A 13,551-nucleotide genomic window follows, 5' to 3' on the forward strand; every position below is an offset into this window, starting at 1 on the left:
AAGAGCAAATATAAATAGTAATGTCAATAAAGAATGAATGGTACCTGAGGCGGTAGCCAATCCCCCATTTACTTTTAAGGAAAATTGAAGAACCAACACATTTCAGCATTCCCTGTGATATGACAGCTTTCCTATCTGCAAATAGAGATTTATATTTCAATTACTAAGTTAATAACAGGATTAATAGTTGGAATTTATATATTATAGATTATTATGAGAGACACCCAAGTATGACCTCATTAATCATAACCACCACCTATGAAGAGGGTACTAGATTATTATCACCTATTTTTCAGATGAAAATAGAGGCAGTAAGAAAATACATTGCTTACACATTTCACATAACTATTCCATAACAAAGCCAGTAGCTGCACCCAAGCAGTCAGACTCCAGGGTACACTTTAGAGTAGTCCAAATAGATCAGACTCTTTCTCAAAGGCTTGCTAATATAGGAATTTTCATGGGTTTCCTTTATAACCAAATGCACAAAAAAAAGCAACAGCAGTACCAAAAACAAACTATTAGTTTGTTAAACATTTTAAAGAAAAAGATACTGTTGAAGAGATGAATAACATCTAATTTATTTGATGATGCAAGCTGAAAGAGGTTGCTTTAGAATTTCAAACTCCTGAATCTTATCATAGATATTAAAAATGATATGCTAAGCCAGGCATGTTTACCTGTATGTTTACTATAATAAATCACATGAGAGGCAGAAGGATCACAAGTTCAAGGCCAGCCTTAGCAACTTTGCAAGATCCTATCTCAAATTAAAAGATAAAAAGGTGCTGGGGATGTGGCTCATTCATAAAACAATCCTAGGTTCAATTCCCAGTACCCCTCCAAAACAAACAAACAACAACAACAACAAAAATTCAAGACAATTTTTCACATGAGTGGCTACCACTCAATGCATACTGTGTGACTCCATGGGAAAGGACTATGCCTGGTTTCCTCCAGACTTGGCCCCATGTAATTTATTCTTTGCTGATTTCACTTTTTATCTTTTTGCTATAGTAAATTATAGCCCTGAATATGACTATATGCTGAGTCCTGTGAGTTATCCTAGAAAATCACTGAACTGAGTGGTCTGAGGAACATCCAACACAGAAATATATAGTTCTTAAAGTTTTAAAAACTTTTTTGAATAGAATGTACATGACCACATTATAGCTTCTCTATTTATTCCTCAGGATTTAGGGTTTTTATGTCTATCTCTCTATTGATCCATGACCTTATCTTTTAAAAATAAAGCAAAAACTCACCAGCAAGAATGTCAGCTTCATCCATGAAGTGAGTACTAAACACTGTCACCCGATTGGCTTTTCTGTATTTTAAAAGATTCCAAACAATATGACGGGAACAAGGGTCCATTCCAGCTGTTGGTTCATCCAGCAATAGTATCTAAATGACAGAGATGCAGAAGAGCAAGAAACTAAAATATTTAAAATTTATGTAGACAATCAAACAGTTCTCATTTTCAAGTTGTTTTCAATCAGAAATAGATTAATTTTTCACTCATCTTTGGGTTTGTGAAATCTTAAAAAATTATGATAAATACTTTCCTTGACACAAAAGACTAGTGTCTATAATGTTTAAAACATTACTATAACAATCAGGCAAACCAAACAAACAAAAATTAAGTTATACTGCTATTATACTTAATAATTAAATTTGTAGACATAACAATTACTTTTTAGAAAAGTATGACAAAAAATAGCACAAAACAAACACATGCAAAATCAAAGTAGCAGTATAGTGACAAACTAACCTGCTCCCTTGATTTTTTCTATTTTATTATGAACACTTAGAAATGTATAATAAAAGCAATAATAAATAACACAACAAAATTTTAATAGCTACAACTCAAGTTTAACAAATACTATTTTGGCCATATTCAGTTTTTTGGTTTTTTTTTTTAGATATTGAGTCTCATTATACTGCGGAGGTTAGTGAACTTATGGGCTAAGTGATTGTCCTGTCTTAGTTTCTTAAGTAACTAGGACCAAAGGCATGAGCCACTATACCCAGACAGTTCTTTTTTTAAAAAATAAAACACTGCAGACATTAATGGAGTCTGTTCTATTCTCCAGTATAATGATACTTAATATCATACTCATAAACCCATGACAATGCACAGTATTTTGGGTGTGTTTAAACTTTACACAAGATATATCTTTCCACAACCTGCTTTTTATCTAACATAATTTAAAGCAATCTCATTTGTGAAACTAATATTTATTTACCTTTGGATTCCCAAGAACAGCAATTCCTAAAGACAATTTTCTTTTTTGGCCACCACTTAGTTTTTTAGCTTGGTTATCTTTGATAGGCTGCATGTCTAAATCTAGTAAAACCTTTTGCACCTGTGAAAACACAGTATAAATAATGTTATTTTTTTAAATCACATCATTTAAATAATTATTAACATTAGTCTGTATTTTAAGTTTTGAAGTATTATTTTTTAAATTATTAAATATTTGAGTAATATGTTCTTAAATAATTCTAACATTGACATTTAAAATATTTATTGTGGAATTTTGTTTACAATTTTGAAAACAACAAGTAAGATGATTCTTGAAGAAATGATCTGGTTTTACTTTTGCGCATTCCTGGGTAATGGGAAAGGAAAAAGAAGAGATCAGTGCAAAGGTGCTGGGTATGTGGGGGTTGGAGATATGAATGTGGAGAAGAAAAGGGAAGAGAGGCACAGAGATGAGGGGAAAAGAGAAACAAGTGTCCTTGAAATGAAACAGGACTATTTTACACGTATTAAGACATTTACTCCAAAATTATGTCTAATTCTTTCTAATAACTTTGTCTACTAGCTTAGAATATTTTTTTTCAGAACAGGTTTTATATTTAGATTCGCAAACATAAGTTTATTGTATTGGTTATTATAAAAGGTTATTAATTTACAGAAAACATAATGAATATTTATACATGAATAATATAACATACTTCTTGTATTATATTGTTGGCTGGTATTCCTTTGATTGAAGCCAAGATAGATAAATTTTCTTCAACTGTCAAAACATCAAAGTGTATATCTAACTGTGGACAAATGCCAATCATTTTTCTTGCTTCAAACATTTCATCTATTTCTGAGACTCTGTGTCCATATATAGATGCAAACCCTAAAAGCAAAATATATATTTAAATTTATCTTAAAAAAAGAAGTATTAAAAATGCATATGCTTTTTTTTTTAATCTTTTAATATTTATTTTTTTTTTTAGTTTTCGGCAGACATAACATCTCTGTTTGTATGTGGTGCTGAGGATCAAACCCGGGCCGCACGCATGCCAGGCAAGCGCGCTACCGCTTGAGCCATATCCCCAGCCCAAAAAATGCATATGCTTTGATATATCCTAATAACTTAGGTATGTGGTCTCAATAGATAAGAACGAGTATAAATTTGCAAGATACACCACACTCTCATTTCCATATTACTGTAATATGCTTCCACTTATATTTGCCTTCACTTGCAGGTCATATTACATAGTCGTAAGTATAAGGAACTATAAGCTGAACACAAAATACACATACCTACTGGTACACTAGTTATATTCCAGTAATAATTTTCCTTCATTTTCAGATATTATGTATTCCAGATACAATGCAATAGTGAAAAGATCAAAGAACTAAAAGTTTTATACTACTGTGTGGTCTTGAACAAATTATTTAATGTCTCTGAATCCCAGGGTTTTTTTTCCCTCTATAAACTGAATACTAACATATCCCACTTAAGAACTGCTAAATTAATGTGATGTATGGAGAACTGTAACAAAAATCATGTATCCTTAAATGAATGTAAGATATTATGACTAACATTGAAAAGTTGTACAATTAAGAATAAAAATGAAACCAAACTAACTTTAAAAGTTATACTACATTTAAAAGATTTATAGAGTAAACATACTTTGGCCATTCTGTAAAGTAATATGTGCATTTCACTGCCAAGCTATCTGGTTACTGTGGAAACATGGTGCTTCCATATTGAATTCCCACTGCTACATGCCAATCTCACATTCACAGATCAAAACTATACCTTTGAAGTACTGCTCTTAAATTTTTTATTTTAGAAGATGACATTGATATTTATCATTATTTCCTTATCAACTGTTACTATATATTTAGAAATTTGTGTTTGTTTTCTCAACCTGAATCAGTCTATAGATCTGACTTAAATTTCAGTTAGTTATGAATTTATCCTCCCTTAAAAATAAAGAATATACATGTATATACCATATAAATGTGATAAAAAAAGGTACAAAATTAGATCCTTTTGACTTTATTAAACATGGACTCATTTATAATTTCTATTGAAAAACAAATGTATGTTATAAAGAAAAAGAGAAAACACCTACATAAAAGTGGGTTCTAAATCACTTAAAGGGTAAATAATTACAGTATATTGTGATATCTTGGTTAAATTCAATGAAGAAACTTTTTTAAAATTAGAAAACTCTCACCATCAGAAGGGGGGCATAATCCACAGAGAATATTCATCAAGGTACTCTTTCCTGTTCCACTGTGGCCAAGAAGTGCAGTAATCTGACCTTCATAGATGTCAAAGGACAAATCTAGGTTAGGAAGAAAGAAGACTCAAATGTGATTTTTATTTCTGTCCAACTATACAAGGTAATTCATAATACTTGAACAATCTTATAATAATGCAATAAAGACATATTTAAAATTACCAGCATATTTTACAATAAGTTAAACTGCTTCTTTGTTATAATCAAGGGTATAAACAGTAAGAAAAGTAAATAAAAACAAACATTATTTTGTTATATACAGTGATACTTAGGGTGAACACAAATATTGAGAGTTTTTTTGTATACTGACTTTTAAAAATTCCCAAGGGAATGAAACAAAAATTTATCCCTAGAGGTATTTATATACATGTTAAATACACTGGCAGAAAAAAAAAAACACTAGAAATTAACCAAAAGTACAGAAGTGACTAATTAAAACTTAAAAGGTTCAATTTAATGAACAGGTATCGCTGTGAGGAGTTATAGATGACCGCAGGAAAAGAAGGATGGGGATCTAAAACGATGAAGCAGAAATGCATCAGTCGAGAATAAGGCTGAAACACAGAACAAAGAGAAAAAGAGCTCATATCCAAATCAGTAACCCAACTTAAAAAGGAAGGGAAACAGCAGACAAAATATATTGTATCTGAAAGTACGGTGTAGGAACTGAGGATGTGGTAAGAAACTTACCACAAGACCATGAATATGATTTCCCTCAGCGGAGCAGAAAGAGACACTGATAAGCTACACACACACACACACACACACACACACACACACACACACACGTTGCGTATACACATTAACTCAAATTGAAACAGCTTAATAAAATATCCTGTTGAGGTATTATAATTACTTCATAGAAAATTAAAGTCAGGTTAATATTATGTTTATATATAAATAAACCTAGATGAGTTCTATTATCCAGATAAATACAAGGTCCATTATCTGACCATCTTCTTGTGTAAGAAAAAGAAAAAAAGTAGTAAGTCAATGAGGTATTGTGATACAGTTACAAATCCTCAGAAATCATAGTGCATATTAAATAAGGAAGAAAACTATACATGAGCTGAGCATAGAGGCATAACCACTATGTTTATAGGGTTAAGTACCTCTGTTTTAGAAGATTCCCTTCTCTCCCTCAGTTAGGTAGTGAGTGTTTTAAACAGTTATTCCTCCAGCACCACAATAACCCACACACTAGTTTAGAATCTGTCACTCTGAATACTGAAGACAGTAGGCTCCTATGTCCTTTACCTGAGTAACTCCAACTTTGTAACTCAGAATGAATACTGAGTTCCCTTTAGAGACATTATGGTGTGCATCCCAGCCAATGGTTGAGTTTCCCCCAGACATTCTTGGGTTTCAAAATACACTAACACTTGAAACTCACTTACTTCCCTTCATGGAGTTCTGATATGAGAGAGAGATCAGTGAGGCCCAAATGGTTTATAGGACAAACACTATAATCTTCTCTTTAGTTAATACATATAAAACTGTAATACTTTGATTATAAGGAATTAAATTCATTTTTTAGGACAGATAATAGTTTTATTTTTAACAAACTTACTAAGATGTCAATTTATATGCTATGGAGTATTAAAGTACTATTATTAGGGATCAATCCCTAGGCAAAAAGGCCGGAGTTAGAGCCACATACCTACTGGCACAAAAACTTTTGAGTAGATACATCACACAATTCCCTTCAATCTAGGATCAGAGAAAAATAGTTAGGAATCATCTGCCATGTCTCACTATATATGAAGGACTGGAATCAGGCTCCACTACAGAGCAAAGCCTTTACTTATTCCCAGAAAAAGATGTAATAAGGGTCCCCATCTTTGGATTTTCCCCTATACTCAGTAATATGAAAATTCAGTATCGCGTATTAGTACAATTTATATTGTTAATCCAAATTGCTTGAAGGATAAAGCTGTCTACCTGAATCATTACTCCCAGGAATGGCAAAGTAGACCAAAGTAGTTTAAACCAATTATCTTTCTAAGAAAAGGAAAGCTGACCAAAGTATTAAAAAAACATCTGTTTGAAGGCCTTGGAGAGCTAGAGCATAAAAGACTGAGGGGTAAAGATATGAGGAAAGAGCAAGGCGAAAATAACTGCCAATTCTAGTAGGTAACAGGCTGACCAGCGTTTTGAAGACACAGAACTGAGGCAACAAAGAGTGGAACTCTGGAATGCCAAGCACGAGAGAGACTTCAGAAAACCTCTGAGGCTTCTGGTTGGGACCTCAAAGGACTAAACTTAGTAAAAAGGGTAAATGAGAAGCACTCCAGTCATCACAGAGACAAACACCAGGCTTCAAGTCATTTTAGCCCTGACTGGAGAAGATGAAATGAGGTTTCTGGTATCTACAGAGATGCAGGCCAGAAGCAAAGATAAACACTCTCCAAAGGAGGATCACATCACACAAATATTAAATTATCTGGGTACCTACAATTATCCAAATGCCATGTGTAGCATTCAGTCAAAAATAACCAGAATTCAAGATAAGGCAAAAATCCAATAAAATAGGCAAGCAATACAAATAGACCTACTGGAGGTGCAGATATTGGTGTAATGTTACAAAAATTTTAAAATAACTATACTATCATGTTTACAAGAGAATGTCAGAAAAGACTAGAAACTACAGTGCATTCACGCGCGCACACACACACACACACACATACACACACACACAAAGACAAGAACCAGAAAAATTTTGAAAAAAAAACATAAAAGTTTTGAAAGACAATTTATCGTGAGAGTAGACCTAACTAAAGAAAAATTTAGTGAATGACAAAAATCAGAAAATATATCTAAAGCACAAAGAAAAAGAGTAAGCAAATTAGATTGGAGAATAAAAGAAGTGGAATAAATAAGAAGCTGCTACATGTACTGATAATCCTAAAGTTAGAGATAAAATAGAACAGAATATTGGAAAAGAAATGGCTAAGAATTTTCTAAAACAAGTTATCAAGTCCTGACTCAAGAGACACTATAAAACCAAAGAAGACTAAATATAAAAAAAACAAATGATAAACAACAACAATGAAAAACTGAAAGCCATGTTTGGTCTTGGAAAAATGTACATACCAACAACAGAGTAATAATAAAACTGATAGCTCTCGTCATAATCAAAACAATACAAACCAGAAGATGTCAAAATTGTATTAAACATGCTGAATGAAAGTAACTGTCAAGCTTAAAATTATATATTCACAGAAATATGCTTTAAAATTGAAAGTGAATAGAAGATGATTTCAAACAAAAATTTAGACATTGTATCACTGGCACATCCATATTAAAGGAAATATTAAAAATGTCTTCATGCAGAAGAAAAATTAGAAGATCAGCTGCAAAAAATAATGAAGATAAATGATATGGTAAATGTAAGTAAATCTAAATGAACTGTCTTGTAAAACAATAGTATTGTTTTTGTTTTAAATATATTTAAGTATAAAAATATATGAAAACAATATTAAATAAGTTGGAACAAAGAAAAAAATATAGTTGTGGCCTAATTTGGAGAAAAGTAAAGCATTAATTTATAAGTCAAAGATATCTAACATGTTACATAATCATTTAAAAATATGTATAACTAAGAAGCAAACAGGGACAGTAAGAAGTAAAATAATAAAAAATTTTCCAGTGCTTCTGGTGCAGCTAACCTGTTAAAGGATGAGAGATTATGGGAAAAAAAGGCATATAAACCCACCTACAGCCACTAAGGCTAATATGAAACCACTATCCGGGCCACCAAGAACTTGTCAGCCAAACCAGAGACTCCTTAAGGTATAGCAAAATAGTGCCTGCCTAAACCTTTAAACTTTGGGGTAGTTAAAATGCATAAATAGGTAACTGATTGCATGTTAAGAAACTAGAAGTAGCAAAACAAATTATTAAAACTATGCTGAGATTCCATCTCACTCCAGTCAGAATAGCAATTAAGAAGAATACAAGTAATAACAAATGTTGATGAGGATGTGGAGGAAAAGGCACACTTACACATTGCTGGTGGGACTGCAAATTGGTGTAACCACTCTGGAAAGCAGTATGGAGATTCCTCAGAAAACTTGGAATGGAACCACCATTTGAACATTTATACCCAAAGGACTTAAAATCAGCATACTACAGTGACATAGCCACATTAATGTTTATAGCGGCTTAATTCACAATAGCTAAGCTATGGGACCAATATAGGTGCCCTTCAACAGATGAATGGATGAAAAAAATGTGGCATATATATGTATATACTTATATATACTTATATATATATACTTATATATACTTATATATATACTTATATATATATACTTATATATACTTATATATATACTTATATATACTTATATATATGGTGCATATATATACTTATATATATGGTGCATATATATACTTATATATATATACTTATATACTTATTTATATGGCATATATATATATATATATATACTTAGTGTGTATATATATATATATATATATATATATATATATATATTTAGTAGTATATATATATATTAGACTTAATGACATTTGCTGGTAAATGGATAGATTTGGAAACTATCATGCTAAGTGAAATAAGCCAATTCCCAAAATACCAAAATGTGGAGAGCAGTGATAGAGAATGGGAGAGCAGTGTCTGACATTGGGGTCTTTGATGACTTCATGGTTGTGGCATGCCTGGTGTCTGGGAAAGTTTCTGTGCAAAGGTGCAGGATGCCTAGCTGCTGTGGTAATGCTGAGGAGGCTCTGTGCTAGAGTCCTATAAGCCTCAACCTTGATCTCAGGCACACAGCTCCTGGGAATAAAGAAACTTTCTTGCTAGAGGACCACAATATTTCACCAGCTCCGCTGCTCCTGAACCTGCCCTCGTAAGAGCAACATTAAACAATGGACTTCATTGAGACCTCCACAAAGCTCCTAACATTGCTCATTACAACTGTAGGATGTAACTGTGGAATAAACTGCATAATGTTGTTAACTGTAACTTTCCTGAATACAAAGAAAAATGCTTACATAGTCTTTAATCTGATAATGAGACACATATAAATAAAGATTGCTGGCATAATTCTTTAGACCTGCTTCTCCATCTAAGAGCAGAGCTCCACCTGACCCCTGTTACCTTCAAAATCTGAGACTGTAGTCTTTATTTTTTTATCACTCTTCACCCTCACGGGAACCTGCTATATTGGCCTGCTATATTGGCCACTGGTGTGGCACCGAAGGCCAAATGTTCTCTTTGTTATGCAATGCCAACACACAACAAGGGCAGGAGGGGAAGAACAGAAGTTCAGTGGATTAGACAAAGGGGAATGAAGGGAAGGGGGGATGGGAATAGGAAAGACAACGGAATGAATCTAATATAATTTTCCTATGTGCATACATGAACACACCACCAGTGAACTTCACATCATGTACAATCATAAGAATGATATCCTAATCAGAATAAGTTATACTCCATATATATATATAATATATCAAAATACACTCTACTGTCATGTATACCTAAAAGAACAAATAAATAAAAAGGAGAAAAAATTAAACATAAAGAAAGCCATAATAAAAAATAATCAAGAATATAAATCAGTAAAATGAAAAGCAAATTATGATTCAGCAAACCAACAAAACCAAAAACTGACTCCTAGGAAAGATTAATAAAATTATTAAGCACACTGCAAGAAAATTAAAAATGACAAAAAAATTAATAAGCACACTGCAAAAAAAATTTAAAATGACAAAATATACAATGAAAAAAGGGATTATGATTAGAGATTCCACAGGAATTAGAAAGTTTTTTTTAAAGATTAAAAACAACCTCTAACAACCAACTTTGTCAATTTAAATAAAATCATGGAATTCCTTGAAAACAAATTCATTAAAAGAGACACAGTAGTGGAAATTCATAAGCTGCTTTTAAAATTTACATGGAAATGTAAAGAACGCAAGATACGATATTAAAAGTTATCAAGACTTAACATAAAGCTACAGCAGTTAAAACAATGTGGAAAAAGGGATAGATAAATATAAGTCAGTGGAAGAAAATAGAGTTCAGAAGCTAAAATACACATGTGTTATTATCTGACTTAATTTTGTAAAACAACATTAAGATATCATTGATATACAATAAACTGCATATGTACAATAACTGATAGCATTTTTCCAAGCTATCACCATTACCAAGATATTGAATATATCAATCTCCCACAAAAGTCTGAGACCTTCTTTAACATGTCTTCTCCTCTGCCTCTTTCCACCCACTTCTACTCATCTCCAGCAACCACTGATTTGCTTTTCTTTCACTGTAGATTGTTTTTCTATAACTTTGTATAAGTGGAATTATACAGCATATGCTCTGTATGTCTGGCTTCTTCCACTTAATGTACATATTTTGAGGTTCATCAATGTTGTAGCCTGTATTAACAATCCATTCCTTTTTATTGCTTAACAGTACTTCATTATGTGAATATACTACATTTAGTTTACTCAGTCATCTGCTGACAAACATTTGGGTTATACCTAATTTTTGGTTATTACAAATCAAATTTGCAATGAACATTCATGTGTAAGCATTTCTATGGACATATGCTTTCATTTCTTTTGGCTAACTATCTAGAAGTGGAATGACTATGTTTAACTTTTCACCAAACTGACAAACTATTTTTCAAACTAGTTTTACAACTTTATATTCCATCTAGCAGTGTTTGAGAGTTTCAGTTCTTCCATATCCTTAGCCATACATGATATTATCAGTCTTTTTAACTTTAATCATTTTAATAGTTATGTGGAGCTGGGGATGTGGCTCAAGCGGTAGCGTGCTCACCTGGCATGCGCGGAGCGCTGGGTTTGATCCTCAGCACCACATAAAAATAAAATAAAGATGTTGTATCCACCGAAAACTAAAAAATTAATATTAAAAAATTCTCTCTCTCTTTAAAAAAAATAGTTATGTGATAATCTCATTGTGATTTAATATGCATAGTTCTAAAGAGTAATGACACTGGACATCATTTCCATATGCTTATTTATTATTCTTTTTCTTCACTGGCATAAAGTCTGTTCAAATATTCTCTCAATCTATTAACTAGGTTGCCTGCTTTCTTCTTTTTGAGTCTTGAGTCTTGAGTCTTTGAAAATCTGGATAAAACCTCTTCATTAGAAATATAATTTACAAATTATTTATTCCAGGTCTATGGTTTGTTTATTCATTCCTTAATAGTATCTTCAAAGAAAAGATTTTTAATTTCCATTGACCAAATACTAGAAAAGCTACTTACTTCTCAGAGCCTCCACATTTTCACTTTTCTTTCTGTATGTCTTCTGAATACCACTTATTCTGAAAAACATATTTTATATTAAAAATATTTAAAAATTTATAAGTATCTGTGTTTACATATGTAATATTCCTATCAATGCTGTCTTATTTTAAAATGTACTTTATGAAATGTGAATTAGGCTGGGCATAGTGGTGCATGTCTATAATTCCAATGAATTGGGAGGCTGAGGCAGGAGGATTAGAAGTTGGAGGTCAGCATCAGCAACTTAGTGACACCCAGTCTAAAAATAAAAAGATAAATAAACAAAAGTGCTGGGGATGTGGCTCAGTAGTTAGGGATCCCAGGTACCAAAAAGAAAAGAAAATTAAACTGGATATATATCTCTAGCAATACAATGTATTTAGATATCTCCATATTTAGATAATAATTACTTAAATTTTGCAATACTTTTTGGCCTGCAGGAATACTTTATGTTCATGTATCCAGAAGAAGAATTGGCATTTTTGTGCCAAAATTTGAAAAGGAAATACAAAGGCAGTCATATTTAGTAGGAATAAAAGTAACATACCTTTCTACTAAAACAATGAGCCAAAAAAAGCTGGCAACTATAAAATTATTTTAAAGAAGCTACAAAAGTACAGCACTTGTCACTATTTTTAAAAATGATTAAGTTTTCATGCTAAGTCAACATCTAAAATTAAGTGGAACATCTGATTCAAGCAATTTATGCATTGCTTTTCATCTCTGGTTAAATATGTGTCACTTTAATTAAGTAGGATAAACCAGATGACATTTCATGCAAGCACTCGTATCAAACTGTCTATAAATGTGATTGTCTTACTCCATTCAAAACATTCATACATAATTGTTTCAAGAATTAATGTTTTTTTTTAAATATTTTTTAGTTGTCAATGGATCTTTATTTTATTTATTGATATGTGGTGCTGAGAATCGAACCCAGTGCCTCACACATGCTGGGCAAATGCTCTACCATTAAGCCACAACCCCAGCCCCTCAAGAATTAATGTTTTTAAAATCAGTTTAAATTTCACCTTTGAGAAGGCTGACCACTGACCCACCATCTTAAGTATTTTAACAGTGTTTTTATACGTTTCTTAAAATTAAAGAAGTATATTTTACTTCATTTTTTTTTCAATTTGTAACTTGTTTTCTTTCTCCTTATTTAAAAAAAGAATAAATTTGACCGACATGACAAGTCCAATAATGAATTTCTTTGGTTATTAAATAAAAATAATATCCTATCTTTGATCATGTCATAGAAAACTGAAGGTCTATGAAACAGGTAACAATTTAATGTTACATTAGACAATGTAACACAAATCAAATTATAGAATTTCTACTGTTTTAGAGTACATAATGGGAAAAGTTTTTAAACACTGAGTTTTATTGCTTTTAAAACTTTCCAATAACAGGGTGCGATAGTAAACACCAATAATCCCAGCAGCTCAGGAAGCTGAGGTAAGAAGATCATAAGTTCAAAGCCAACCTCAGTAACTTAATGAGGCCCTAAGCAACTCAGCAAGACCCTGACTCTAAATAAAATATTAAAAAGGGCTGGGGATGTGGCTCAGTGGTTAAGCATCCCTGGGTTCAACCCCTGGTAACATAAACCTTTGCGCTGAAATATAAAAATCCAAATCTAGCAATAACTTCATTCTACATGGCTATAAAGCAAATAAAAAATAAAAAGAAAAGCAGCTCTTATTAACACTATGCT

The 13,551-nt window shown here is 32.0% G+C and overlaps 1 protein-coding gene across 3 annotated transcripts in view; it reads right to left on the reverse strand.

Moving 5' to 3' along the window:
• Positions 1 to 13,551, reverse strand: part of ABCA5 (ATP binding cassette subfamily A member 5) — an 87,047-nt gene that overhangs the window by 50,357 nt on the left and 23,139 nt on the right. For all 3 annotated transcript variants that reach the window (XM_081271913.1, XM_081271914.1, XM_081271915.1), the window contains exons 12-17: positions 11,814 to 11,872; positions 4,474 to 4,584; positions 2,962 to 3,137; positions 2,247 to 2,366; positions 1,266 to 1,404; positions 45 to 135 (exon numbers count right to left, since the gene is read on the reverse strand). In XM_081271913.1, the coding sequence (XP_081128039.1) occupies positions 45 to 135; positions 1,266 to 1,404; positions 2,247 to 2,366; positions 2,962 to 3,137; positions 4,474 to 4,584; positions 11,814 to 11,872 (696 nt within the window). The remainder of the gene's footprint in view (positions 1 to 44; positions 136 to 1,265; positions 1,405 to 2,246; positions 2,367 to 2,961; positions 3,138 to 4,473; positions 4,585 to 11,813; positions 11,873 to 13,551) is intronic.

The sequence above is a fragment of the Spermophilus citellus genome, assembly GCF_964194105.1.
Source record: "Spermophilus citellus genome assembly, chromosome: 17".
Taxonomy (NCBI): Eukaryota; Metazoa; Chordata; class Mammalia; order Rodentia; family Sciuridae; genus Spermophilus; species Spermophilus citellus.